The sequence below is a fragment of the Pteronotus mesoamericanus genome, unplaced genomic scaffold (assembly GCF_021234165.1).
Source record: "Pteronotus mesoamericanus isolate MK-2021 breed Mesoamerican mustached bat unplaced genomic scaffold, CSHL_Meso_final contig_24, whole genome shotgun sequence".
Classification (NCBI taxonomy): Eukaryota; Metazoa; Chordata; class Mammalia; order Chiroptera; family Mormoopidae; genus Pteronotus; species Pteronotus mesoamericanus.
The window spans coordinates 1706570-1734398 of NW_026555100.1; the positions used below are offsets into that span (position 1 = coordinate 1706570).

Below are 27829 nucleotides of genomic sequence, written 5' to 3' on the forward strand. Positions count from 1 at the left end.
GGGATGTGAACCCTAGCCTCAAGTAGTATTTCATAAAGTACATTCCTGCAGAATACTAGTTCCCTGGAGTGTTCATTGGTTTCATATGGGAAGTGTTCTCTGGCTATGAAAAAGTTTGGGAATTGCCAAGTTGCACAGGGGCAGGTATTTGGAATGCAGGACTTCTCAGAGGCTTCAGCCTGGTACTGAGCACTAGACTGTCCAAGAGAGGGGCACAGAGTGCAGTGTTTCCCAAACATAAGCCATCAAAGAACATACTTTTTTCTTTTTTTTTTTAATGGAGAGACATGCAGGATTGATAATTCTAAAGAACACATTTTCCAGAATGTTACTCTAGACTCTAGAGCCTTAGGCTCTTAATTTGCAGGGTTCCCTGCATGGAAGGTACCTCCTGGCCTGGAGGACTGAGCTGTGCTCTTATACTAACCTGGTGACTATGGGCAAGCCAACTACATCTCCTTTTCTGTATTTGTGAAATGAGGTGGGTGGATTAAATGACCGTTAAATTCCCTTTTATCTCTCATATGCTGAGATTCTAGCATTTAAAAAAAAAAATGTAGCTTGACGGGGGGGAGAAATTTGCTGTTGTTTCTAGTAGAGCAGAGGGCATGAAGTCCTTAGTTTAACTTTTGGTTTTGTAAAGGCTGAGAAAAATCCCAGGTCCAGGGGCACTGGTACTCCGTGACTGTTCTCTCTTAGGGGTGTGCAGAATGACCTCCCTTGGAACTTCATGCTTGACTGTCCAGCATGGTAGAGCTGACTGGGCCAGTCTCCACCACCCGCCACGTCCTGACTGCCTTTCTTCCCCAGGTTCGAGGCGATCCACCATGAGCTGAACAAGGCCACAGCCCAGAACAAGGACCTGCAGTGGGAGATGGAGCTGCTGCAGTCAGAGCTGACAGAGCTGAGGACCACACAGGCGAAAACCGCCAAGGAGTCGGAGAAGTATAAGGAGGAGCGGGATGCAGTGTACAGCGAGTACAAGCTCATCATGAGCGAGCGTGACCAGGTCATCTCCGAGCTGGACAAGCTGCAGACCGAGGTGGAGCTGGCCGAGTCCAAGCTCAAAAGTAGCACGTCGGAGAAGAAAGCAGCCAGTGAGGAGATGGAAGCACTGCGCCAGGTAGGTGGCTATGCAGCTGGCCTCCCAGACCCTGGGAAAGAGCCGAGGAAGGAGGGGCTGTGATGTGCACAGTGTCCGACCAGCAGCCTGCTCCTGAGTCAGAGTGCAGAACTGGGTTACTGGACACTGCCCAGGATATTGCTGAGCTCACTACGCTCAGTGCTCAGCTCAAGTCTGGGCTATAAGGATGCAAGGGGAGGTCTGGCTATGGTCTCAGGCCTCCACAGCTTATATTGTAGGAAGAAAGTCAGGCGACACACCCAGATATGCATGTGCTCCATGCACAGACACACTCAAACCCATGGGTGAGTAATTGTTGATCAGTCTTGTGCTGAGAGTCCGTGGTATCTAAAGGACTTGCTCATTAAGAGGCAAGATCTCAAGGCCAACTTCCCAAAGCCATAGATACTTTTGGCTCTGTGAGTGGGGAAGAGCACCCTTAGTGCTCTTTTCCGAGCATCTGAGGGTTCTGCTCTTTAAAGAGCAGCCTGACTCTTGCTGGGAAATAGTACACTAGGCTGTGCCAGAGGCCCTCCTACAGTCTTGTTTCCTAGGGGACATGCCTCCAGGGTTCGGGCATAGGGTTCCTTAGCATTAGAGTTAGGCCACTTAGTTTGCCTCCTAAGGGATCATTGTGGATTATTTGCATCTTTCCTCCTGGGCTCTGGGCCTCATCTCTCACAGCCCTCACCCCCAAGTGCAGATGTGCCCTACTGGCTCCCTGGTTTGAGGGTCCCTACCCATCCTGTTGGTCAGTGTTGTGGCCCTATTTAGAGCTGTTGAACTTGCTCATAGCAGACCTTTTTCCCCATTGAAATGCCTTTCCATTCTATTTTTCTATGCTGGTCATTGAGATTGCATCTTTTAAAAATGGTCTGTGAGAATTGAAAAGCAAAGTGTTAAAGGTTGGGCAAATTGGCAGGGGATGGCAGGCATTGGATTGTTGGAGCCAAGAGCCTCCTGGACCCAAAACAAGGCAGGGCCGACGCCTCAGGGGTGGTCGGGTCCTATGTGGCTTTCTTAGACAGTGACACCTCCTTATGCCCAGGTGGTGCTAGGGGCCACGGATGCAAGGGGCATGGGCCCTGTGCTGGGAGAGCAGGCCTTCTCAATCATGTGACCGCTTATCTTTCTGGATCTCTGTTTCCTCATCTACAAATGGAAATGATAATAAATAGCATCTGCCTCATGGGTGCTTATGTTGATCACATGATTTAATATTGAAAACATACTTGGAATAGTGCCTGCACAAAGTAGGCATGACTTGAATCTTTATTACTAAGATGATTATTGGCTCCTCTCTTAGGAACCCTATGAAAATGTTCTTGTAGGCAAAAAATGGGCCAACTGACGGCAATTTCATATCAAGGGAGTGAGACTTTTCCAGACCATCAAGGTGAAAGCCATTGTGAAAATGAGAATTTTACTTTGATGAAATTTATAAAAGATCACGAGAAGTACTTTTTAATAAGCAAATACACGGTTTTAGGACTTGGTAATTGTCCTAGAAAAACCGTCAACTCATTTTCACACTCTGACATCTGAGAGCTTAATGGTTGGTAAAATGTTACTCAACAAGGAAAGCAAAACGATAGAGTAAAACTTTGAAAATGACTGAGTCAGTCTCTAAACTAAAAGGTCAAGGACGAGGTATCAAGCACATAAGTGAGCCCACGTGGAGGGGTTTTTGGAATTTTGAGGTTAACCGTGCCCTTTGTAGGAAGGTGGAAAGCACTGTGAGGGATGAAGAACCACCGACTTCCTGAGGCGCTAGCATCTGGTGGCAGCCTGTCGCCCCACGCCCAGCATTCATGCGTGCCCTTCAGCCTGGAGCCTGGTTCCCGGCCTTCGCAGGGGGCATTGGCTGGGTGTCAAGTCTGCCTGTCAGCTGAGGCAGGAATCTTTTCTAGGCACTGATCCGAGTCAGCAGGCAGGAGAGGAGAGCGTCCCCTCCAAGTCCCCCCTCCCCCAGCAGCTTCCAGAACTGAAACCCTCAGCTCTTCCTCTCCTTTGCCTGGCTGCCTCCCACAGGACCACTCCCCCACTCCTCCAGAATAGGCCAGGTTTGTGGCCTGGGCCATTTTGGCTCTGAGATATGGGCGGGAGGGCCTGAATCTCCTTGTGGCCTGACAAGACCCCCTGGTGTGGGCTTTTTCCCTGCTGGCAGCTGAGTTGCAGTCCCTGGGCCTTTCCCCTGGCCTCATGCCTGGGCAGGGTGAGAGTCTGGTGAAAACCAGCCCATCTCTTCCTTAGCCTGTGGCCCCGAGGTCTCCCAGGGTGGCAGAAGGAGGTCATGGGTGGTGCTTCTGCAGACAGATCTGCTTGGTGTGGAGGAAGAAGCATAGGAGCCAGAGTCCGGGAGACCTGGGATCTGGGCTCAGCTCCCCAAGCTGGGACCTCTGGGGCAGTCACTTCCTGGACCCTGAGGTTCCTCATTGGTGTAATCAGGGGCCCAGACAAAAGGGTCTTAGCTCCCCAATTCTCCTGTCCTTTTTAATTAAGAGGCCATATTCCTTCTGTTCTCACCAGATAAAACTAGGTATTATGCTTACAGTGTTTCTCATAAGGAAACTGTTTTGGGGCTGTTCTTACTTAGAGACTAACAATGATGGAGGCCCAGTGGAAGGAATGGGAGTGGGGAGAGGGTAGGCTCTGCCTAATTCCCTGGCGTTGGCCCCTTTTTGTCTTTACCTCTGGCCTTTAGCTTGAGATGATTATCCAGGGCCAAATAGAAAGACCTTTCATTGAAACCACATGTAACACAGTTCAAGTAGAAAACTATATTTCTGTAAAATACTGAGTGAAATATAAATTTAAGAAAATGGTATTGTTAAACCTATTAGTCCTCTAAGTTCTTGATAGAATTAACAAAAATAATTGTTTTCTAAAAATTATCAAACTAGAACACTCAACACTGCATAAAAATGGGAAAAAAATAAAAACTGAAATAATTTGACTTGCTCTTGGGAACTGTGAGTTCTCAGTGGAGCGTGGCACTCTCCCTCTCTCACGGTAAGGTTTTATTTTTTTGTGCAGATTTTTTCCAGCTCTTTCTGACTCTGCGTGAGAGACAAGGGGGAGTTATAAGCCGACTGCATACATTTTCCTGTCTCCCTCATATTTGTCTCTTGGCTGAACTTCTGAGATCTTTCTGAATGTGTTTTAGCAGCAGCTGCGTTGCTGTCTGCTGCAGAGTTAGTGGAAGCGTTCTCGATATGTGTGCCTTCCTTATTCTTACCACTCAGAAGAGGCGATTCCCAGGGCAGAGACAGTAGTATCTGTTCTTCTCCAGTCTTGTTTGTGTTTTGCTTCTTCAGAAAGCCTTTGAGCTAGGGTAGGAGTTACTCTTGCAGTAGACACTTGCTTGTCATTTTCCCTGTTTTCTAAGGATATAGGGGCACAGAGGGAGCTTTCTATATGAGTGCTTCTAAGAGTTTGATTTGGAATTTTAATGGAGTATGTAATGCTTTGAGGACATGTCAAGAAGCAAATGCTTCAGATTTCAGCTTTTAAAACAAAACTGAGATACACAGGACTTCACCAGCAAAAATACTTTGGTTGGTTTTTTTTTTTCCAGATTTAAAAATAACTCTGTATGTTAGATTACAAAAACCAGAATATAGAAACTAGTATTGCAGAAACAGAGAGTTGTGACTTACGACCAGTGTCTGTACCCTTCACTGTAGTCAGGCCTTGCGTCACTGTGTTGTGTCATGGGCGCACTTTAGAGAGATGTGGTGACTCTCTGTAGGTACAAACCACGCAAGTGGCAGGGTGGAGCCTGCAACAAGCCCTCCAGGGGAGGCATTCCACCTGGGCCAGTGAGACCTTGGCTGAGGAGGGGCTAGAGTTCTAGTCAGGCTCTGTGTGGGGTTGTGAGAGTTTGGACTAGATTTCAGCCTAACATCACTGGGGGTTTGAGCATGGCTGTGGAGCATGTGATCATTGGTGGGGGCTGGGGTACAGGCACAGTAGGGTGGTATTGGGACGGGCTGTGGCTGGGATCCCTGTGTTTCCCTCCATCCAGCTCCTGAGAGTTCAGCCCCAGCCCCTGCGTCTGTTGGTTGGTACTTCTGAGCCAGAAGGCCCAGTAACCTCCTCCTCTGCTTGCCCCTCGTCCCTACCAGATCAAAGACACGGTAACAATGGATGCTGGGAGAGCAAACAAGGAGGCTGAGATTCTTCGAAAGCAGTGCAAGGCTCTCTGCCAGGAGCTGAAGGAGGCCCTCCAGGAGGCAGATGTGGCCAAGTGCCGGCGGGACTGGGCCTTCCAGGAGCGGGACAAGATCGTGGCAGAGCGGGACAGCATCCGGTACGGTGCCCCTGGGCTGGCTGGGCTCAGGTCTCCCCATGACAAATGGGGTCTGTGGGGAGGGCCGCAATCATTTGCCGCATGTCCAGGTAAGTTGAGAGTTACTAGGTTCTTCCCTTCTCACTCTAGACGATGCCCCCACTTCGCCTCAGAGCATTGGTATTTTCCATTATGTCTTTACATCCCATTCGCCTTCACCCTAGGTGTCCAAGCATGCACTGTCAAGTGGCACAGGACCACGTTTTATTCTTAGGGGGCTCCTGACCATCAGAACTTCATTCTCTCAGTCAGTATTCATTGCACACCTACTGTGTGCCAGGATCTTAGGTCCCTTGAGCAAAGAGACCCTGAGAGAGAGCCTCCAAGGCTCCCAGGTGATTGTGATGACTGTAGGGGGCTGGCACTGTGGGGCTGCAGGCCACTTTGTCAGACAGCGCAGTGGGGAAGGAAGATATATGAACAGGGAATTCTAGGGCCACAATCAAAGTGGTGATGGGGGCATGCTGGGCACTGCACGGGGCAGGGCAGATGGAGGGGCCTCCCCAGAGAGCATGGTATTTGAGCTAGAACTTAAGCGTGAGTGGGATTTTTCCAGATGGAGAGGGGGAAGGGCACTGCAACCTGAGAGAACCTCATGAGCAAAGGTGTGGTGCGCTCAGGACAGGGCAGGGACATGGGTGTGACTGGAGCATGTCTTGCACTTGGAGAGTCACAGAACAGCTCGCCGACAGTGCTCCTGAGCACGGGTTGTAAGGGCTTTAAAAGGGAAGCCCGGGAATGCAGTCTGGACCCTTGGTTGGTAGCGCCAGGAGAGATCGTGGGGGTGGGGTGTCGGTAGTGAGCAAGGACTTGGTAATGAGTTTCTGAAAGATCCCTGGTGGCCTTTTGAAGGAGAGACTTATGTCCACCCAGGCTGGTCAGGAGATGAGGGTTGAGGATTGGGAGGAACTGGGGCCAAGGAGAAGGGGGCACAGCTCTCAGGGTCCATCCAGTAATAGGATGCAGTTCTGGGGGTGGCACAGAGCACAGACTCTCCTGCTGCCAGGTCCCCTGTCCCCGCATCCTCTCTGAATGGCTGAGGTGGTCCTGAGGTCCCAGAAGCCATATGTCCTTTAGCAGAGCATTGTCAAGCCTGCCCTTTGCACCTGAACAGAGCTCAGGGCTACAGAGGTGCGTATGGGATGATTCCTGCCTGACTGGGGGGCTCAGTCTGGTTGAGGGCTGGGAGGCGGCTCTGGAAAGGTCTGCGTGTGGGTAGTTATGAGGCATTTGGTCAGTGCTGGAGCACAAGGGCCTGCTGGGTGGACTGGGGTGAGAGTGATCATTGGCCCAGGCACATTGAGGGTGAAACACTGGGGTGAGCACTGGATGTTTGGAACCCAGCTGTTGCCTGGTAACCGGGGGGTAGGGGAGGATGTCTCTTCTCCTGGGTCCTCAGCCTTACCTTTGTCCCTCAATGATGTTGGCCTTGATGGCCTTACTTCTAAACTTGCAAACATTCCTGTGCATTTGGGGGCAAGGCAGGAGCCTGGGGTGTTCATTGCAAGCCATGAGTCCTCCATCCCTTACCTCTCCTGGTGACCTTGCCCTTTGTCCCCTCTGCCAGGACGCTCTGCGACAATTTGAGGCGGGAGCGAGACAGGGCAGTGACAGAGCTGGCGGAGGCCCTGCGCAGCCTGGATGACACTCGCAAACAGAAGAACGACGTCAGCCGGGAGCTTAAGGAGCTCAAGTACGCTGGGGTGGGCGCCTTCCTGGGCTGTGCTTGTACCTGGGAACTAAGTGCCCTCCTCTCCTCTCGAGACAAGGCCTGGCCATCGGTCCCTTCTCTCTGCCTTACTCTGTCAATCTGTAGAATGGGTCCAGATGCTGGCTCCATGTGGAGAGTTAATTAGAAACTCCTGGACCAGCAGAGAAGATGACAGTGGCCCTTTGAGCACATGGAGGTGTGCACCATGTGCAAAGGCATATAGGAAGGAAGGTCCCTGCTTCCAGGCAGGCCGTTTGGGACCAGACAAGCATGCATTGCCCACTCATTCATTTCCCCCTTCCCTCATTCATTCATCAACTCGGCAAAGATTTACTGCATGCCTGCTCTGTATGGGTCAGGCCTGTGGGAGGCAGAGGGAACACGGCTGAGCAGGCCGACCACGTCCCGGCCCTGTGGGGCTCACAGCACACAAGAGGCAGACCCCAGCCAGCTCCGTCAGAGAGATGAGTGCATAAAGGAACAAAGCAACAACAAATTGTGGTGCAGTTTTGCAGGTGATTGTGGCCACCACTCAGCAGTCTGTCCTACTGTGTTACGGATGCCCATCTGGAAGAGGCTGGGATGTCAGACAACCCCCCTCAGTGACAGCACTGCTCCCAGGAGTGTCATTTAAGACATGGTGACTCTAAGCAGTGGATTAAAAATACAAAGATGAAAGTTTAAAAGAGAAATTGGCAGAGCCCAGTAGCCATTACTAAAGGCTAAAACCAGATTCTAGTTGAGGAGCAGTGGCTCTTCATCTGTTCCAGGAGCTTCCCAAGCTGATAGAGTGGGGAAGGACGGTGAGAAGCTTGTGAGTGTGAGTATGCAGGCCTTGCTCAATTGAGCTGCGCCTTTCAGAAGGGAGTACATCTTCCCTCCCTTCCCATTCAGTAACATCTTACATAAGATGAGCAGTTTCATTTATTAAATAAAAACCTAGAACCTCTGGGACTTGAGTGCTCTAAAGAAAATCTCAGAGGCTGAGGCAAAGCTACAGTCTCTCTAGGGACCCACCTTGGATCTAGCAAGTAATGGAATCAAATTACATTGCAGCCTAGACCCTCCAGGGCTTCAGCATGGGAGGAGATTTCCATTTTAATTGTGCTAGAGTTGCCTAGACCATCTAAGAAAGTCATCTTCTTTGTATTTGCATCTCCTTCCTGAGTTCTCTCACCCGCGGATGCTGTGGTGCAGCCTGTGCTGCTGCACAGCAAGCCCCCGTCTGCAGAAGCGACACAGGTGCCCCAGTGGGAATGAGATGGGTACAGTCAGCATTAAATGAAGAGCTCCAGACTGCGCAGGAGGGCTCGGGGTGGGGCCCAGGGGGAGGCTTTGGAGCTATGCCCAGGAGGCTGGGTAGCATTCTAGAACGGGCCAGTGAGAACACAGCCCAGCCAGAGGTGGGAACCTGGGAGCATGTTCTTTTGGGTAGGAAACAAAAGTAGGTCACAAGTATGCCAAGAGCCCAGTGGGAAGGGCTGATATATTGGGAAGGTGGTCTAGGCCCAGGTTTTAGGAAGAAGGGTATTATATGCAAGTGATTGCAGGATAGGACAAGGTTTCCAAGTCTTTTTTCATCTTCTTAAGCTTCTGAGAGCTTAAGCTTTTATTTTGATCAAGTCCAGTTTATTGATTTTTTATTTGTAATTTTCAATGGTTATGAGAAACATTTGTCTAAAAACCCTTAACCTAGCCCTAGATTTCAAAGATTTTTCTCCTGTATTTTCCTTCTAAAAGTTACACAGTATTACTTTGTACATTTAAATCTGCAATATATTTTGAATTAGTTTTTAATAAGGCGTTTAATGGTGTTTAAGTTGAGGTTCATTTTTTTTTTTTTTTTTTTTTGCTGTGTATGCACAGCTGCTCCAGCATTACTAGTTGAAGACTGTCCTATTCAATTACTTCTGCACCTTTTGTACTTTGTGAGGCTATTTCTGAATTCTTTATTCTTTTTCCATTGATCTCTGTGTCTATCTTCCTGGCAGTTCCATTCAGTCTTGAGTACTATAGATGTATAAAAAGTTTTAAAATCAAGTGGAGTGACTCCTTCCAACTTAATTCTTCATTTTCAAAGTTGATGTAGCTGTTCTACATTTTTTGCCTTTCCCTGTAAATTTTAGAGTAGTCTTGTCTGTACCTATGAAAATGTTTCGTAGGCATTTCCTTAGGAATTGCATTAAAGCTCTGGATAAATATGAGAAGAATTTCCAAGTCTTAAAAAAAAAACAGTATAAAAACCCATTGATACCCAAGAAGCCTTGACCTGATGCTCCATACTTATTGGGAAGTATATGGTGAAAGCCCCATAGAGCTTTCATGAGTGGTCCACCTGGTTTCCATGCTGAGACTGGGGGGGATGCGTCACCTCCCATAGGGCCATGGCCACGGCTCCTTCTCTTCACAGGGAGCAGATGGAATCCCAGTTGGAAAAGGAGGCCCGGTTCCGGCAGCTGATGGCCCACAGCTCCCACGACTCAGCCATCGACACAGATTCCATGGAGTGGGAAACAGAAGTTGTAGAGTTTGAAAGGGAGACAGTAAGCTTTCTTCATGTCTTTTCTTCCTCTTCTCCCGACATGAAGACTTTGGATGGTGGAGGAAGAGGAGGGCCCTCTTGTTGTGTCCCTCAGTGTCGCAATTGCTAGTTTGGAGGTTCACCTTTTCCTTCCAGGGTGCAAATGCATCATTTCCTTGCACTTGTTCAAGCTGGGTTATAGCAGGTTGGTTTTCTGTGTCATGTGGCAGGTGCTGACACAGCACGTGGATCACAGAGGGAAGAGCAGAGTCCCCAGGGGTGATGTGGGTGGGGACGCGTGTCTGCAGTGGCTGAGAGGGGAAAACTGTAGCTGCTCATAGGCTGTACCTTGGGGACTAAAGTGTCCTGTCAGTCATGGTGAAGAGAGAGCCCCCACATTAGAGTGGTTTGGGATTTAAGAGCCACCTGTTTCTCATCACTGCTTTGTAAAGTGTGCTGCTGCTGCTGCTGTTTTGACAGGAGGACATTGATTTGAAGGCACTGGGGTTTGATATGGCGGAAGGTGTGAATGAACCTTGTTTGCCTGGGGACTGTGGCATATTTGTCACTAAGGTGGACAAAGGAAGCATTGCTGATGGCCGCTTACGGTAAGAGTTGAGGAAGCCCAGGTTCTGGAGGGACGGTGGGGCCCTCTGACCCAATGAAAGGACCTGGAGAGCCTGGTGATAGTTAAATTAATGCATCCCAGGGTCTGAGGGACTCGGTCTGAGGCCTGCAGGCTCTGCTCTTAACATTGTTCTTAAAGGATACCCTCCGACTCACAATTGCCTTCAGATCTGACCTTTTTCCAGTCACCAGCTGCTGCCTTTTGCATCTCTGGGTAGAAAAGTGCTCAGGCAGTATGTGTGAGAGCATAGAATGTGCATCACATGCTCATTCCATGAAATATCTGTGATGATAAAAGAGTGCTTACCATATGCTCAGTACTAGTTTAAGTGCTTTATATAATTAATCTTAACAGTCCTTTGAGGTAGGTGCCATCCCATTTTACCGCTGAAGACACTGACACCCTGGGGGGTTAGGTCACTCAGATAGTAAGTGGTTGAGCCAGGATTTGAACCCAGGCAGTCTAACTCCAATATATGTCAGTTTAACCATTTGACCATCCTGGAAGGAGAACTCTCCCTGAATGTATATGTGGGGTACCTACTTTCTGGCATTCGGCTCTCCAGTGGGAACAGTTGGGCTGCCCCCTGGTCCCAAAACCTGCATGGATACTTACCCAGTTGTGCCCCTCCTCAGGGTTAATGACTGGCTGCTGAGAATCAATGACGTGGACCTTATTAACAAGGATAAGAAGCAGGCCATCAAGGCTCTCCTCAATGGGGAGGGGGCCATCAACATGGTCGTGCGGCGGAGGAAGTCCCTGGGCGGGAAGGTGGTCACGCCACTGCACATCAACCTGAGTGGACAGAAAGGTAGCGGCCCACAGAAGTGGGCAGAGTGCGTCAGATGGCAGGGTGGCCCTTTCTTGTGTTGAGGGATGTGTGTATTTTCAGGCGCACCCTTTGCCAGGGTTGAAGTGTTGATGCTGCTTGAATGCAGCCCATGTGCTTCCCTGACATGGGACCATCTGGGTCCTGGGTCTTCGGTCTTGCTTGTCTCTGAGAGAGTCACTAGACCAGATGTGGCCGAGCCCCTGGGTGGTCTGGCTCCAGTGGGGTGCTGGGATGGACAGGTCACAATCTGCCAACTTTGTAAGTGTCTCCCAAAGATGAGGTGGGAGAATCAGAGGACCGTGAGACCTGGGAAGGGTTTATAACTGGGGACCACGTGTGGTCCGCCCTGTGGTTCACAGACAGCGGCATCAGTCTGGAGAACGGAGTGTATGCTGCTGCGGTGGTGCCCGGAAGCCCAGCTGCCAAGGAGGGGTCCCTTGCCGTGGGAGACAGGATTGTGGCGGTAAGTCTCTAGGAGCTGGGCTGCCTGCTCCACGCAGACAGGTAGATTACAAATTTGGGAGCTGTGAACAAGACGTAATGAACACAGTTTTTATATTTGCCTTGTTCTTTAAATGTGAACCTTTAAACGTGATTTTTTTTTTCTTCTGATAGTGTGTTTCTATTTACTATAGAAAATTAGGAAGTACAGAAGTTTAGGAAGGCAGTAAGAGTTAGTCTTATTGCTACCACCTATAGATAACCTTTGTTAACATTTTTACTGTATTTCTCTACAATCTTTATTCTATATATGAATGTAAACTAGGTCAGTTTTTGAAAGATAGATACGTATATGTGATTTTTTAAAAATCTTTTTTACTAAATATTTTATCCATATATTTTTAAATTTCTTTTTTATTACCAACGTTAGACTCATTTGCTGTAAAATATTCAAGCAATAAAAAAATGTATAAAGTGGTACTCCCCTCTTTTCCCTTCAGTCTCACTCCAAGAGGTAAGCTCTACCCCCATTGGGAAGATGTGCTCCCAACCAGACCATAATTGTATATAGAGATGGAGGTTTATGGTTATGGTTTTTGTTTGCTTTTTAAAATACAGTAATGGAATCACCCTATATTACTCTGCAATTTGCATTCTATTCTACATTGTGGATATCTTCACAAATCTATTGTTATTATGTTTGTCTACCTCATGGTGTTCTGTTGTTTGATTATCTGTAGTTTAAATCATTCTGTGATTGATGGACATGTAAGTTGTTTCCAGTTTCTGCAATTGCAAACAGCCCTGCTGCGGACTTACTTGTGTGCAGTAGCCGCTTTGGGGACACTTAACAGCATCCCTGGTGACCACATCCCTGCAGTGCTGTGAGAGGTCATAGGGCATGCACATTTAATACTTTTAAGTTACTTTTTAAAATTGAAGGCATACACTTTTTCATGACACACACCCAGAATTCCAGTCATTCAACAGGCTCAGTGATAGTAACCCCTCTCTAGTTCTGCGCACACCATCTACCAGTCCCGACCCCAATGGCAATTATTGTTAAGAACAAACATTTCTTCCAGAAATATTTAAAACATGTGGATCTCCCACATTTTGGGGGGAGGGGGAAGAAGCAGGTGGGATCATAATGAACTCAGCTGCTAACCTTGTTTGTGTTGTTAACAGCATGACCTGCGGTTCTTCCTAAGTGTGTCTGGGTCATTTCAGTAGCTGCATGTTCCTCCGTGGCAGCAGCACAAGCTGTTAGGCAATCACCTGCCCCCAGTGGACACTCAGGACATCTTTGCCTGTAAAAGTGGAGCTGTGTGGCCACTGCTGCATCCCTGCCCGGGACCCACGGGGGCCGTGAGAGCGGGCCACTGGGGCAGTTATTCCTGAGCTGGGGAATTGCTGGATCAGACGAGCATTTAACATTTGATATGATCTTCCCCTGTGCCCCTAAAAAGGTCATGGCCTTTTTAATCCCACCGGCAGTGTGTAGGGGAGCTCATTGCTTCACACCTTTGCCAATGTTTTCTAGACTTCTAAGGTGCCAGACTTTAAAAGCAACATGGCCATTGTGAAAAATTTCAAGATGTGGAAAAGTTATAAAGGAAAAACAACCAAATTAATCTGCCACTCTAAAATAATCCCTCTGCATATATTTTTTCAACTTTTGACCTTGAAATAATTACATAAATAATTATAATTCAGTTATTATAAATAAGTAATATTAAAAATAAAGTTGCAAAGATAATATAGGGAGGTTCTATATACTCTTCATCCAGTTTCCCCTAACAATTACATCTTACATAACTTAACTAATATTATAACTAATGTTAAAACCAGGCAGTTGACAGTGGTACAGTGTGTGCATTTAGTTCTATGTCATTTGATCACATTTAGGTAAACAACAAAAAAGACACAGAACTGTTCTACTACCATGATCTCCCTCATGTTACCTTGTGTTACTCCTTTATACTAACACCCACGTCCTGCTCCCCCCATTCAGAAACCGTGGCAACTAATTTGTTCTCCATTTCTGTAATTTCATCATCTCATGAACACTATATAATAAGTAGAATTGTATAGTGTGTGACCTTTTGATTGGCTTTTCTGCTCAGCATGGTGCTGTGAGAAGGAAACGTGGTTGGGTGTATGGATAATGCCTTCCTTCTCACTGCTGGTTGTAGTGTTCCATGGTGTGGATGCAGCCTGGGCTAACCATTCAGCTATTGCACATGCGCTTTTTCGAAGATTGGAGCACATCTGAGAGGGATGTGGGCAGAAATTCAAGCATAAGAGGTTGCGGTGTGTCTTTGTGAACAGTGACAATACTTCATCTCATGTGGTTTTTTTTCTAGTTTACAAAGGCCTTTCACACCATGATCTTGTTTTTTGGTTTCCTCCCACCCCTGGGCGGCACACATGTTTATCTTCCATTTTCTATGTGTGAAGGAGTTTTAAATCAAGGTCCAACATTATATAGCAGGAAGTAGCAGAGCCAGGCTGTTCCCCCAGGACCCATGGTGTTCTGGGCCCACTCAGATAAGCACCTTTCTGTAGAGTGATTTTAAGGCTGTGTGTTTAATTTGCTTCAGAAGCCCTTTAACTGGATTCCTCAGGCCTTATTGGGGTGGGGCTTTCTTTCCCTTGCCATCTTCAGACTTGGACACCTTACAGAATTAGGCCCACTGCCCAACATGGGCTGGTGGGGGGAGAGCCCTGTCCTGGCAGCAGGCCTGACAGGCTCTCTGTCTGGCCCTAGATCAATGGCATTGCACTGGACAACAAATCTCTGACTGAGTGTGAATCTCTGCTGCGTAGCTGCCAGGACTCCCTGACCCTCTCCCTCCTGAAGGTAAGGGCCCCGCCCATCCCATCCCTGCTCTTGCTGTCTGTGGGCCGGGCAAAGCTCCGTTTGCCTGAGCCACTTCTCTGCGTCCCTGGGGTCCTTGAAAAGGGAGTATTGACTTACAAAGTGCAGGGTATGCATGAACCCTGACCGGGATCTGGTTTTAAAACAACCCCCCCCAGACCCCAAAATACCCCCCAGCTTTGAAAGAGCATTTTGGAGAGAGTGGCATGCTTTTGAATCTGGATTGAATAATTAGTTGATCTTAGGGGAGTGTTAATTTTTCTGAGTATAATGACAGTAATGGGATTACAGAGGAGAATGGCCTTCTTTTGGGGAAGTACATGATAAAATTGTTAAGGATGGAATGTCATATTTTTAACATACTCTGAAATGTTCTGCAATATTGACGGATATAGACAATTTTAAAAAATATTGTTGAATCTAAATGGTGGGTTTATGGCTGTTCATTGTACCTTTCTACCAACTTTCCTACATAGTTGAAAAGATTAATAATAGAAAGTTGGGAAAAATAGACCCATCCACTTTACTAAGCAAAGTTTTAAAAAATTAATTACTTTAAAATTAATAGATTTTGGGGGAGCAGTTTTAGATTTACAGAAAAGTTGAACTAATATAGAGAATTCTCACATTCTACCCTCTGCTTTCCCTTTTATTAATGTCTTGGATTAATGGAGTTCATTTTTCTCAATGTTAAACATTAGTATTAACTGAAGTCCATAATTTACATGAAGATTTACTCTGTGAGGTGTACATTGTATGGGTTTGGACAAGTGTGCAAATGACAAGTATCTACCATTGCAGTATCGCACAGCATAGTTTCACTGTAATAAAAATCCTCTGTGTTTCACCTATTCATCCCTTTCTCTCTCACCCCCATCCCTGGAAATCATTTACTGACCTTTTTACTGTTTCGATAGTTTTGTCTTTTCTAGAACGTCTTATAGTTTGAATAATACAATATGTAGCCTTTTCAGATCAGCTTCTTTCACTTAATAATATGCATGTACGTTTCCTATGTGTTTCTTCATGGCTTGATAGCTCATTTCATTTTACTGCTGAATAATATTCCATTATGTGACTATACTATAAGGTATGTATTTTTAATAATGAACCTTTTTTATTTAATAATTTTAAAAAGTATGCAGGACATTACACAGGTGATATCAGAAAGTGCTCAAAGTCAAGAGCACTTTATGGCTGTCCTGTGCGTTCACAGTGACCAGGGCCATGAGAAAGCCTCCCCTGTCAGGGAGAGGTATGTATGTGTGTCTGTGCGTGTGTGTTCATGTGTGTATGCCTACCATTTGGAGGGCTCCGTGGCCCATTCCTGACCATAGCTCTATGTGCAGGGGCATTTTCAGGGGCAGCGCCAGGTTCTGTGGTCTTTTCCTCTCTTTCTCACTCCTCTGCAATTCCTACTCAGGTGTTCCCTCAGAGTTCCTCATGGAGTGGCCAGAACATCTTTGAAAACATCAAGGACTCTGATAAGATGTTGAGTTTCCGAGCCCATGGCCCAGAGGTCCAGGCTCAGAATAAACGGAACTTGATGCAGCACAATAACTCCACCCAGACGGACATCTTCTACACAGACAGGCTGGAGGACAGGAAAGAGCCGGGCCCCCCAGGAGGTAGCAGCTCCTTCCTGCACAAGCCATTCCCTGGGGGACCCTTCCCAGTCTCCCCCGAGACATGTCCCAGCGCCTCTGAGCGTAGTCTGAGCTCCTTTCGCTCAGATGCCTCTGGGGAGCGTGGCTATGGGCTGATGGATATGCGTAGCCGGCGGCCACTGCTGCCCTTCGAGACTGAGGCTGGTTCCTGTGGGGCGACGGAGGCTCCCCTGGATAAGGCCGAGCCGGAGAGCTCCAACAGCGGTGGGACCTGGCCTAAGGCTGTGCTCAGCTCCACGGCGGGGCCCGAGAAGCTCTCTGTTTACAAGAAGCCAAAGCAAAGAAAGTCTATCTTTGACCCAAACACTTTCAAACGCCCCCAGACACCCCCAAAAATAGACTACCTGCTCCCCGGCCCTGGGCCTGCTCATTCCCCCCAGCCCTCCAAGAGGGTGGGGCCTCTGACACCCCCAAAACCTCCCAGGAGGAGTGACTCCATTAAATTCCAGCACAGGTTAGAAACCAGCTCCGAGTCTGAGGCCACCCTGGTGGGCAGCTCCCCATCCACCAGCCCCCCGAGTGCCCTGCCCCCTGACGTGGACCCTGGGGAACCCATGCACTCCTCGCCCCCTCGCAAGGCCAGGGTCCGCATTGCTTCCAGCTACTACCCTGAAGCAGACGGGGACTCCTCCTACCTGCCTGCCAAGAAGTCTTGTGACGAGGACCTCACCTCCCAGAAAACAGATGAGCTGGGACACAAGCGTCGCCGGCCAAAGTCTGCTCCCAGCTTCCGGCCAAAGCTTGCACCAGTGGTGATTCCTGCTCAGTTCCTGGAGGTAGAGCCAACGCTGGGCAGGGGGTTGGGGTCCGAAAGGGTAGTTGGCCGTGGGAATGCCCCAGGTGGCCTGCATCTGCATCAGCAGGTTTGTGCTTGGCCCTGGCTCTTTTGCTCTGAGCATCTACCCGAGGGAGAGGAAGGAGTGGCCGGTGCATGCCAGTGGGAAGCAGCCCTCCTTAGGAGACTGGAGAGTAGTGTGGGATGTGCACAGTACTGGGGCTATGATACCAAAAGAGAAACACGTTCTCGGATGTAGCATTTAATTCGCTTATTCAACAAGAAGCTCATGAAATTGTACAACAAAACCAGGTGACATAGACCTACCTAGAAGGGTTTAGGGAGAGAAGATAGCGCTTGTGAATCCGTTAGCCAGCAGCAGGACAGGCTGGCTTGTTGCTGTGGTTAGATAGTCATTTCCAGAAGGGAGGGTGCTGTGAGCAGGAGAACAAAGTTATGCTCCTCTCTGCAGACAGAGCTCCACACAGCTCTGATACATACAGAGCCCACCTTCCCCCCCCCTCACACACACACCCCCTTTTTTTTATTGGAAAGAACAGATTCTTTCTCTGTAGTTTTTCTGAGTATTTTTGAGGAAGTTCTTCCAGGCGTGTAAGGCAACTTGTGAATGAGCAATGACATCTCCCGACTGTCATTTCATGTCCAAATGGGAGGAGCTAGTATATAAGGGACAGAATTGTAGAATTGCTTGTAAACACCTTTACAATTTCCCTGTTTCCAGCCACTCCCTCTTGCCTTTGGTTCTGCAGGAGCAGAAGTGCGTCTCAGCCAGTGGTGAGCTCTCTCCAGAGCTCCAGGACTGGTCCCCTTACTCTCCAGGGCACTCCAGCCGGCACAGCAACCCCCCACTCTACCCCAGCAAGGCATCTGTGGGTGAGTTAGCTGGGCAGGGCAGGGAGGAGGAGGGTCTTTGTGGGCCCACAGGGCCACCCAGTGGAGGCAGTTGTTTCAGGGAGCAGCTGTGTCACTTCAGCCCAGAGGTCCAAAGAGCTAGCAATTGCTGCCCTGTCTGGGGTCATGTTTAGTCTTGTGTCAGTGACATCTCTTAGCTTTTCAGAGTGCTTTCTCCCCATAGCAGCCTGGGAAATAGGAAGGATCAAAGAGAGCTCTCCCGTTTTACAGATGGAGAGAGGCCAGAGGCTTGCACAGTTCTGGGGCTGGCTGGGTGCTTTGGGGTGATTGTTCTGACCCAGCCCATTTCTAGGCACTGTTCCCCGGAGCATGACCCCGAGCACCACTGTGAGCTCCATCCTGAGGAACCCCATCTACACCGTGCGTAGCCACAGGGTTGGCCCTTGCAGCTCTCCACCCGTCCCCAGAGAGATTGGCCCCCAGGTTTTGCATCCCAGGTATGTGAAGTCACCCCACACCTCCTGCACCACAGCCATCCAAGCCTACTTGGACATAAATCCCCTGGTGCGTAAAGAGGCTCGTGGACAGAGAAGCTTCCTTGCCTGGCTGGGAGGGGGCTGGTTTGAGCAGCTCTGGGACCCCAGGTAAAGTGGACTTTAAGGATGCTCTCTTCGTTCACCAACGTGAAATTTGAAAAGGTATTTTAAGGAAAGATGATAGTGATGGTAGCCAGTGCTTCATTGCTCATGTGCCAGGCATTGTGCTGAGACCTTTGTAAATACCATCCCGTTGAATTGTTACAGCCCCTCTAGGCTCTAAGGACTGTTGTTTCTCTTTCATATAGGTGCGGAAAGTGATCCTTAAAAAGTGAGGAGACTGACTCAAGCTCACTTTCATTCATTGTTCATTCCATTGTTTTACAAGTTTTTATTTCGCACTTACTAAGTGCCAGACTGTTCTAGTTCCAAAGAGACGCAGTAGAGAATTAAATAGACAAGTTTCTTCTCATGTGGCATTTGTGTTCAGGTGTGGGAGGCAGATAGGAAAAGGTGAACAGAGTGATACCAGATGGTGCTGAGTAGCTCTGAAACGCATAAAACACAGTGACAAGCTAGGCTGACTTGAAAGAGGGTTAGGTGGGTTCCTTGATTGGGGGGAGGCTGCTGTGACTACGAGGCTGAGAAGAGGCCAGCTGCACAAGACCTGGGGCAGAGTCCCCAGGAAGGAGGGCTGTTGGAGCTGCAGCCCAGGCACCTGACAACAGTGTGATGGGCTCTTGGGACAGATTAGGGGAGCTTGACAAAGGCATGGTAAGTCAGGAGGGGAGCCCAGGACATAGGGCACAAATCCTGCAGAGGCTGCAGCCATGATACAGAGTTTGGGTTTTATTCAGAGCACAGTGGGACCCCAGGAAGATTTTCGGCAGGAAGAGATGTAGTCTCGTTATGCAGTTAGAAAAGGACATAATTGGGCCTGACTACAGGCCAGCTGGTGGGGGTGTCGCCTCGGCTCTCTGCTCTCTGGTTTCCTAGGTTTGTTCTCCTGACTGAAGCTCACAGGCCCTTCTCCAAGGCCCTCTGCATATCTAGCCTCTCCCTGCTCACCCCTCAGGAGAGGCTTCCCCTCCGAGGGCCCACCCAGGAATCAGAGCCTCTGTTTTCCCTGTAGAAGCCCTTCCTGCAGTGAGCCCGGCCCTGGCTGAGGCTGAAGTGGCTGTGCTGATCCTGCTCCATTTGTGTGGCCTTTTTTACCACGTGCAGGATGCTGTCGTCAGCTAACAGCCAGTGGCTTCTGGGGCTCCCTTCTGCTGGCCCAGGGAGGGAGGCCTTGCCCAGGCCTGTCACTTGCGGTACTCCCCAGAGGCTGCATCTGGCCCCGGCCCCTCACCTGTCTGGTTCTCTCGCAGCGTTCAGCACCAGGGACGCCTGAGTCTGGACCTGAGCCACAGGACTTGCAGCGACTACTCTGAGATGAGAGCCTCCCACGGGTCCAACTCATTGCCCTCCAGCGCCCGCCTTGGTAACTGCACTGCTAGAACCTTCTCACTGTAGTAGGTCACTGACCTTTTTCATCTCCATCTGCATCATCTTGCCTGACCTGGTGGCCTGCCCACATGGTTCCTCCCCTTCTGGAGATGAGATCAGCTTCTCACTGCATGTTTCCTTTGCCCTTCTATTGTGTCTCCACGCTTTCCCTAGAGGCAATGTATTGTTTGTTCCTGGTGACCCCTTGGCCCAGGAGCCCTGCTCCCTGTCTCTGAGCTCGTTGGTCATTCTGGGGCATTCTGTATTACTATTAACTTACGGGATGTGCAGCCCAGAGCAAAGTCTAGCACTCACCCCATAATGAGACTCTGGTGGTGGTGCTTCAGCCTCGTGAGAGAAGGTAGGTAGCCACCTCTTTCACTTGGGTCAGTGTCCCTGTTCCAAGGCAAACAATGAGATTGGTGTGATTCTGTTCTGGAGCAGGCTGGGCCTGCACAGGTTATTCAAATACTGGGCATTAAGTGTCTGCTTTTCATGCCTTTTCCACATTTAGGTCCCCTTGGGGGTAAATGGCAGGGCCCTTCTTCACATTTTGTCATGACTTGAGTGTCTTCCCTGACCACTAGAAGGGGCGAGAGGTGGTGTTTACTCACAGACCTAAAATTTTGTCCCCTTATGGAACCATAGGATCTTCAAGCAACTTGCAGTTCAAGGCAGAACGCATTAAAATCCCATCTACGCCAAGATATCCCCGGTCTGTTGTGGGCTCTGAAAGAGGTGAGAACTCAGCACTCCCTCCTCAGCCTGCTGTTTCACACTGTCCTCCTGGTGGAGTGTCTGGGCATTGCTTATAGCTGCCTCATCATTTCAGCCAGTCTGTAAAAACTGATTGAGTCCAGCCTCAGGCCTAGTGGGGGGAATAGAAAGGCCATATGGAGTCCAGCACCTGAATTCAAGGACTTGTGATGTGGCCGAGGTGTGGGGCCGTGTGTCTGAATCATATCTCCCTCTGGATCTTTGCTGCTGGAGAATGAGATGCAAGATCGAGGCCCACATTACCCCACACCTTTTTTGGCAGGTTCGTTGTCGCATTCTGAATGCAGCACACCTCCGCAATCACCCCTCAACATTGACACCCTGTCCTCCTGTAGCCAGTCCCAGACCTCAGCCTCCACGTTGCCTAGAATTGCAGTCAACCCCGTGGCCCTCGGGGAACGGAGAAAGGACAGGTGAGCATGACCTGGGCATCTGTGCCGGACACAGTGATGGACAGTACATCCCTGCCAGCAGGCCAGGGCTCAGTCAAGGGGAGGTGCCTGTTGGTAGGAGCAGCGTGGGTTGGAGAGTTCCAACTGAATTGATCCTAGGGCAGGGCCACCCTTGTTTGGGTCACCTAGCATTCACTGACGTGTTGCCCAAGCAACCTGTCTTGTCTTAGCCACAGCATGTCCTGGATGTCATTATGTGTCAGTCAATCTTGATATCATTTGTAACGGCTTCATGGCGTCTATTGTATGGCTATTACAATTCAGCTACCTGTTCTTTTTTAAGATAGCTGTGTTGTTTGGAGGTGGAATAGAGGAAAGGGTATTCAGTGAGTGGCCCCAGACCAGAAACCACCTCTGCTGCGTCTGCAGGCTGGCCTGGGCAGGCGACCTGCTCCCAGCTCTGGGCCTCAATAACATTGTCCTGGGCCGGGGCGTGAGGATGGTGTTGGGGTGGTTGCTCACTAAGGGTACTTATAACTCTAAACTGCCTAGCACTCTAATATATGTTGAACCTTGAAGTAATAGAGGGTGCAGGCCAGGGACTGATGATGCATCTGAGCTGGAGGGTCAAGGAAAGCATTGCAGAGCAGGTGAGTTTGGGAAGGGGAGAATGCTTTGGGGGGTGGGATAGGAGAAGTGACAAGTCAAGAAAGATTTTCATCTCAGCATCTAAGAGGACTAGGCCCTGAGCAATGAGGATGCAGCCTGAGTCTCACAGAGCTTGAGAGATGGCTGTGCCTCTGGGTTGCAGGGGTGGATGGCTCAGGGTCCAGCCCTCCTCCTGTCCTTCTATCCTTTACCACGTGGATCCACATGGATCCACCCCACCCATGTGCTCTGGAGGGCAGCCCAAGGAGATGGCTCTCCTACTGGTTCTAACCAGACCTTTAGCCATGATTTTTTCCTGAAAGGAAGAGCTCAGGGCAGCGTTAAGTGCAGTCACTTGGCTGTCTTTCTGTCTGTTATGTTCCAGGAGTCTGGGATTGTCTTCCTTCTCCAAGCATCCCTCTGTTTCTAACCTTTCGCACCTTCCAGATGTCTTCACCACCACAGATCCCTCCTGAGACTGCCCAAGGCTGCCAGGCCCAGGTCCTCCTCCCTGAGGAGTCTGAGGTTGGCCTGACTTGAGGCCCCCACTCAAGCCCCCTTGTGCCCCTGGCACGTGGTCCTCTGCCCCTAGGCCAGCAAGTGCATGGTCGCTGCCTTACTCTGAGCCTCCCTGCTCCCTTTCTGATGGCTTGGGTTTGCTTTAGCTTAATTTCCATGATCATTTTACATCACCCTGTGTACAGGTAAATATAAAACCGATACATTATATTGTCTCTTCTTGGGTGAATGTCATCCCAGAAGCCATTTCTTTTCATCTGAGACCATCTTTAGACCCCACTGGGGGTGTGTAAATTGCACACTTAAAGGAGCTCTTCTCATATTATGAAAACCTTTGTGCATTTCCCCTGCTTATATTAGTACTTGTAGTTCAATTGGACAATTCTTTGTGTCTTTGGAGCTGGGTGCTTCGTGTCCATTTGGGGTCGTTGTGTTTGTGTAGCATGAGGTTGCAGGAATGTGTATCACTGTCATACAAGGTGGGGTCATCATGTTCCCATGCAGCTGTGTCATCATAGGAGCTTCTGGTGCTCCCTGGCCCTTTCTGCATAGCTGATTGCATGCCTTGCCTCAAATCTTGCCCAAATCTTTTTGTTGGGTCTGAGTCCCCAAAATTGATGTCTCTTTTCCAAGGCCCTACGTGGAGGAGCCACGCCATGTCAAGCTGCAGAAGGGCTCAGAGCCACTGGGCATCTCCATCGTGAGTGGAGAGAAGGGCGGTGTCTACGTCTCCAAGGTGACAGGGGGCAGCATCGCCCACCAGGCTGGCCTTGAGTATGGGGATCAGTTACTTGAGGTAAGTGGCTGCCTGTCTGCACTACTTCCTTCCCTCCTTCCTCTCCTCTTTGCTTCCCTTCCATGGAAAAGTGGTGCTCCCCACATTCCCCGCCCTGCCATATCACTGGACCCACTATGGGTGTTTCCTAGTTCAATGGCATAAACCTGCGGAGTGCCACGGAGCAGCAGGCCCGGCTCATCATTGGGCAGCAGTGTGACACCATCACCATCCTGGCCCAGTACAACCCCCACATGCACCAGCTCAGCAGCCACTCCCGGTCCAGGTGAGGGCCTGGGCCTCTGAAAGGCCGACTGGGCTGGGGGAGGTGAGATGAGTGTGGCAGGTGCATGGCTCACCACAGGGAGACCCAGGGTGCCAGCTGCAAGTTCTGGGCATTCTGTTGCTGTAAGAGGAGAGTTGACTAGCCCTGGGTTTTAGAGAAAGGACATATTAGAGAGCAGGTGTCTCCTTTTGAAATAGGGTATGGAAACAGATGGCTGGGTCCCCGTGTGCTGCAGGAGGCCCTGCAGCTGTCGGTGTAATAGCCAGGAGCTGAGGCACCGGGGCGGGATTCACACGGAGCCCCTGTCCACAAGCAGACACTGCCCGTATTTGCCCTTAAGCCGTGGGTTACAGGGCGGAAGAGAGGAGGGGAGAACGTGACCCTGCCATGTAGCACTGCACAGCTCAGTCCCGGGGGTGAAGTGAGATGCGCAGAGGAAGAGGGACACGAATTTGCGTGTCCCCCAGGCTGACACCTTTGCAGCAGGTCCCAAGTTGAGGACTGATGATGAGGGCAGGACAGGCAGGTTCTCTAGGGGGGGGTGACCTGAGTTCAAGCCCCTAGGGCATCTGCTCTTCTCAGGGCTCAGGGTGCATTGTCCTGTAACCTGGTCCCTGTTCACTGCCTAGCCCTGGTCATCCGGAGAGAGCACATGGCTCTTTTGGGCGCTCAAGGCTGTGTGCTGCTCCTTATTCTTCCTGTCCTGTATCCCCAGCTCCCATCTGGACCCTGCTAGCACCCACTCCACACTCCAGGGCAGTGGTGCTACCACCCCAGAGCATCCCTCTGTCATTGACCCGCTGATGGAGCAGGACGAGGGCCCTGGCACCCCTCCACCCAAGCAGAGCGGCCCCACCTCCAGGTCAGCAAATGCATGCTGTGAGCTTTCTTCCTGTGTGCCTCAGTGGATGGGTGGGCCAGGCGGGCGTCATTGTCACAGCATAAGCACATCCTCTGAAAGGTGTGGGTACTGAATGGCGGTGTCACCCTGTGCAGCTGACCACACAGCAGGCTCTTTCCCTTCCTCCCTCCTGTCCTTTCTTGCTTGCTTTTTTTCTCATGTACTTGCTAGGAGGGGCAGTACAGGCCACGATGGAGTAGTCAGGAGTGTGTCAGGGAGTGATGAAAGCTAAGTCAAAACATTCAGGATGAGCAGGGGTTAGGTATGCAAAGGGTAGATGTGGAGAGCAGTCAGGAAGCGTGATTAGGTTTCCTGTGGGCAGGTGGCTGCAGAGCACATGTGGGAGCTTGTGCAGGAGATGGGGAGAACGCCAAGCAGGCCAGGGCATGCAGTCCTGCACGGAGCTGTTTCCCTGTTGTGGGGGGACCTTAACCAAGCCCCTGCCTCACTCAGAATGAGGCCAGCTCTGTGTCCTTTGCACTAGAGTCTGTCACAGTGAAACTTACCTGCAGCACATTGTAATTGCCAGCTGGTATCTCCCCTGAGTCCCCTTTCATAAAGCTCCGTCCTTGTACCTTTTCCTTCACTCAGTCTGTTGCTTGCTTTAGTCTCCCTCACTGCATTTTGAGTTCCTTGATGGCAATGGGTCCCTCTTTGTGGTTTAGCACAGTACCTGGGCCTTAGAAGCTGCTCAGTAAACACTTGCCAAATGAGCTGTGTTCTGGTCAGTGGGACCAGGAGTTTCCATAGGCAGAATAAGGTTAGGAAAACAAGTACAATCCAGGTGGGAGAGATGCACAGCCTAAGGCACATGGTTGACAGCTGGGCTAGAAAGCAGATGCTTTGATTTCCGCTCTGTTCCCAACTGGCTTTGTGACCTGGGGCCCATGTTGTCATCTCGGCCAAACCTCAGCGTCCTGCCTATATGCTAAATCACTAGAACTGGGACCACCTTTCAGCTCCCCATGGTTCTGAGGCCTCATGAGACACGGGAGCAAGCAGAAGCAGTTAAGGTCTTGGCCACTGTTTTGTCTTTTCCGTGTCCTCCTCCCTCCCTGTGCATGATTAAGGAACTCCATTTTCTTTCCTGAAAGGATGGTGGGAGATGCAAACAAGAAGAGCCCAGAGCCACGAGTCGTCTTCATCCGAAAGTCCCAGCTGGAGCTTGGAGTGCATTTATGTGGGGGGAACCTGCACGGGGTGTTTGTAGCTGAGGTGGAGGATGACAGTCCTGCCAAGGGCCCCGATGGCCTTGTGCCGGGGGACCTCATCCTTGAGGTGAGTTCTGAGCTGCTGAGCAGCAGGCCAGGCCCCTCTCTGCTCTTCTGGCTTCCTGCATTCTCAGGTGGCATAGGAGATGGAGGAGTACAGCCTCTCACCTGGCACCGCTTGTCGGTGTTGAATGCTGCCAAGACCCTCGGGGCAGATCACAGGGAAGTGGGCAGGGGCCTGGCTTGGGCACTGGCATCCGGAGGGAAGGTGCTCTGGTCTTGTCAGCAGCAGGACTGATGTGATAGAGAGTGTCATCTGCTTCTCGCCGGCTCTCCTGTTGGGTGGCGGAGCTGGGTTGCAGGCATTGAGAAATACAAGTAGCATAAACAAGATGAAGTGCAGCATTACTTTTTGGGGGACAGAACAGGGTTTCTTCTGGACCACAAAAAGAATAAAAACACTGATCACCTGTGTTTTGTGAGGTATGGATTCCTGTCTCTAGGGCCCCCTCCTGGTGGGGGGTGACATGCTTCTATCCTGCTGTGGAGCACAGCGGACAGCAGATGACTTCGCTCTCCCTGTGAAGGGGGGACAGGCAGGTTCTCTGTGAGGGGTATGTTGGATCTGCACCTTATCCCACAATCTGCCTCTCACGGGTACCCAAGCTGCCGCTGGCTTCTGCCCCCTGACCCTGGTTCCTTGTCCCTGGGCAGTACGGCAATCTGGACGTGCGCAGCAAGACGGTAGAGGAGGTCTATGTGGAGATGCTAAAGCCCAAGGATGGTGTCCGCCTGAAGGTGCAGTACCGCCCAGAGGAGTTTGCCAAGGTCAAGGGCCTGCCTGGCGACAGCTTCTACATCAGGTGCCAGTGGCTATGGGTTCCAGGGATTTGGGGCCAGGGAAGAGGCTTTTGATGAAGACTGTTTGTAGTAAATGTCTGCATTCTGGCCCCAAAGTGTGAGGCCTGTGATCATTACTTGGGCCCCAAACTGCAAGCTGATGGTGAGACACTTGTGACTTAGAAAATCCCACAAGGGCTTGTGGGGCCATAGCTTCCACTTTAGGGTTTGGGCCTGGGGGGATTTTGACGCTTCAGAGCCCATTTTCCTGTGTGCTGCCCTCCTTTCCCAGCTTTCCCCTGACCCAGCTCTGCCGATCCCTCTGCAGTGTGTCCACAGGGCCCTGACTGACTGTATGAAATGTGTGTTGGGGGGACAGGCACCTGGTGGTTTCTAGGGGGTGCTCATAGCTTCCTTCATACTACCTAAGATTTGAGCCCACAAAAAGAATCAAAACACTGATCAGTTGTGTATTATGAGGTATGGGACCCTGTCCATAGGATCCCCTCCCTGGTTGGGGATGACATGCTTTCATCGTAGAGAGTTTCTAATCTGTAGGAACCATTAACCTTAAGTCGAGGAAGAGGGCAAGTGGGAAAGGCTCACATGGATGAGTAGATGCAGCCTTGGTCCTTGGCAGTAAGTTCTTTATCTGACTGGAATGAGGCAGCCCTTGTCTCCAGGGAGCCTCTGATCTCAGGGAAGAAAGGTAGGTTCTTTGTCTTGTTGTGTAAAGTCTGGGCTCCCTTCTTTGGGAACCACCACCAGGATGAGGGGAGATAGCAGGTTCTGATCATGATCTGGGAGAGCTTAGACCAGGAGAGCAGACCTAGGAGTGCGGCTGCCAAGGCATATGGCCTTCTGATCCTCTTCCCTTTGTCACCTGGTCCAGGGCTCTGTATGACCGGCTGGCAGAGGTGGAGCATGAGCTGAGCTTTAAGAAAGATGACATCCTCTATGTCGATGACACTTTGCCCCAGGGCACATTTGGGTCCTGGATGGCATGGCAGCTGGATGAGAATGCCCAGAAGATCCAGCGTGGGCAGATCCCCAGCAAATATGTGTAAGTGTTTTGTGTGCGGGGCTTGGGGTCTGGTCGGGCAGCACCTGTGGCGCTATCCGACAGGATGGAGGATTCATTCTGCTATTAATCTCGGCTTCTGGTCTATTTGTCGTGCCCAAATTGCCCATCTAAAAAGCTACTTCTAGCCTAAGTCAATGCTGGACATAAGTCAGAGCTATACAGAAGCACAGTGGCAACTTAGGAGACACACCTTTTCTTATTTTTAACAAACTTACTGAGATGTAATTCACATATACAGTTTACTCGAAGTGTACAATTCATGGCTTTTTAGTATATTCACAGATATGTGCAACCCTCACCACAGTCAATTTTAGAACATCCTGTTCATCTAAGAAATCATATACCATTTAGCTATCCCCCTTTGTCCTTCTCTCTTCCCTGCCGCTTTCTCTAACTGTAGGCAACCATGAATATTTCCATGTTTGTAGTTTTCCCTGTTCTGGACTTTAATGTGGATGCAGTCATATAGCCTGTGATCTTTTGTGGCTGTTTCTTTGACTTGGTATAACCTGTCTAAGGTCTGTCCATGTTCAGTGTGTATCCGTGCTTCATACCTCTTATGGCAGGAA

General features: G+C 49.9%; 1 protein-coding gene across 1 annotated transcript in view; it reads left to right on the top strand.

Moving 5' to 3' along the window:
* DLG5 (discs large MAGUK scaffold protein 5) overlaps positions 1–27829 on the top strand; it is a 125850-nt gene that overhangs the window by 78495 nt on the left and 19526 nt on the right. Inside the window, exons 7-26 of the mRNA XM_054572497.1 lie at positions 811–1123; positions 5251–5435; positions 7042–7167; positions 9596–9728; positions 10187–10314; positions 10970–11145; positions 11526–11629; positions 14378–14470; positions 15912–16931; positions 17701–17824; positions 18156–18300; positions 19710–19822; positions 20476–20565; positions 20867–21017; positions 22797–22959; positions 23091–23224; positions 23940–24086; positions 25220–25403; positions 26051–26199; positions 27069–27239. Of these exons, the coding sequence (XP_054428472.1) occupies positions 811–1123; positions 5251–5435; positions 7042–7167; positions 9596–9728; positions 10187–10314; positions 10970–11145; positions 11526–11629; positions 14378–14470; positions 15912–16931; positions 17701–17824; positions 18156–18300; positions 19710–19822; positions 20476–20565; positions 20867–21017; positions 22797–22959; positions 23091–23224; positions 23940–24086; positions 25220–25403; positions 26051–26199; positions 27069–27239 (3849 nt within the window). The remainder of the gene's footprint in view (positions 1–810; positions 1124–5250; positions 5436–7041; positions 7168–9595; positions 9729–10186; positions 10315–10969; positions 11146–11525; positions 11630–14377; positions 14471–15911; positions 16932–17700; positions 17825–18155; positions 18301–19709; positions 19823–20475; positions 20566–20866; positions 21018–22796; positions 22960–23090; positions 23225–23939; positions 24087–25219; positions 25404–26050; positions 26200–27068; positions 27240–27829) is intronic.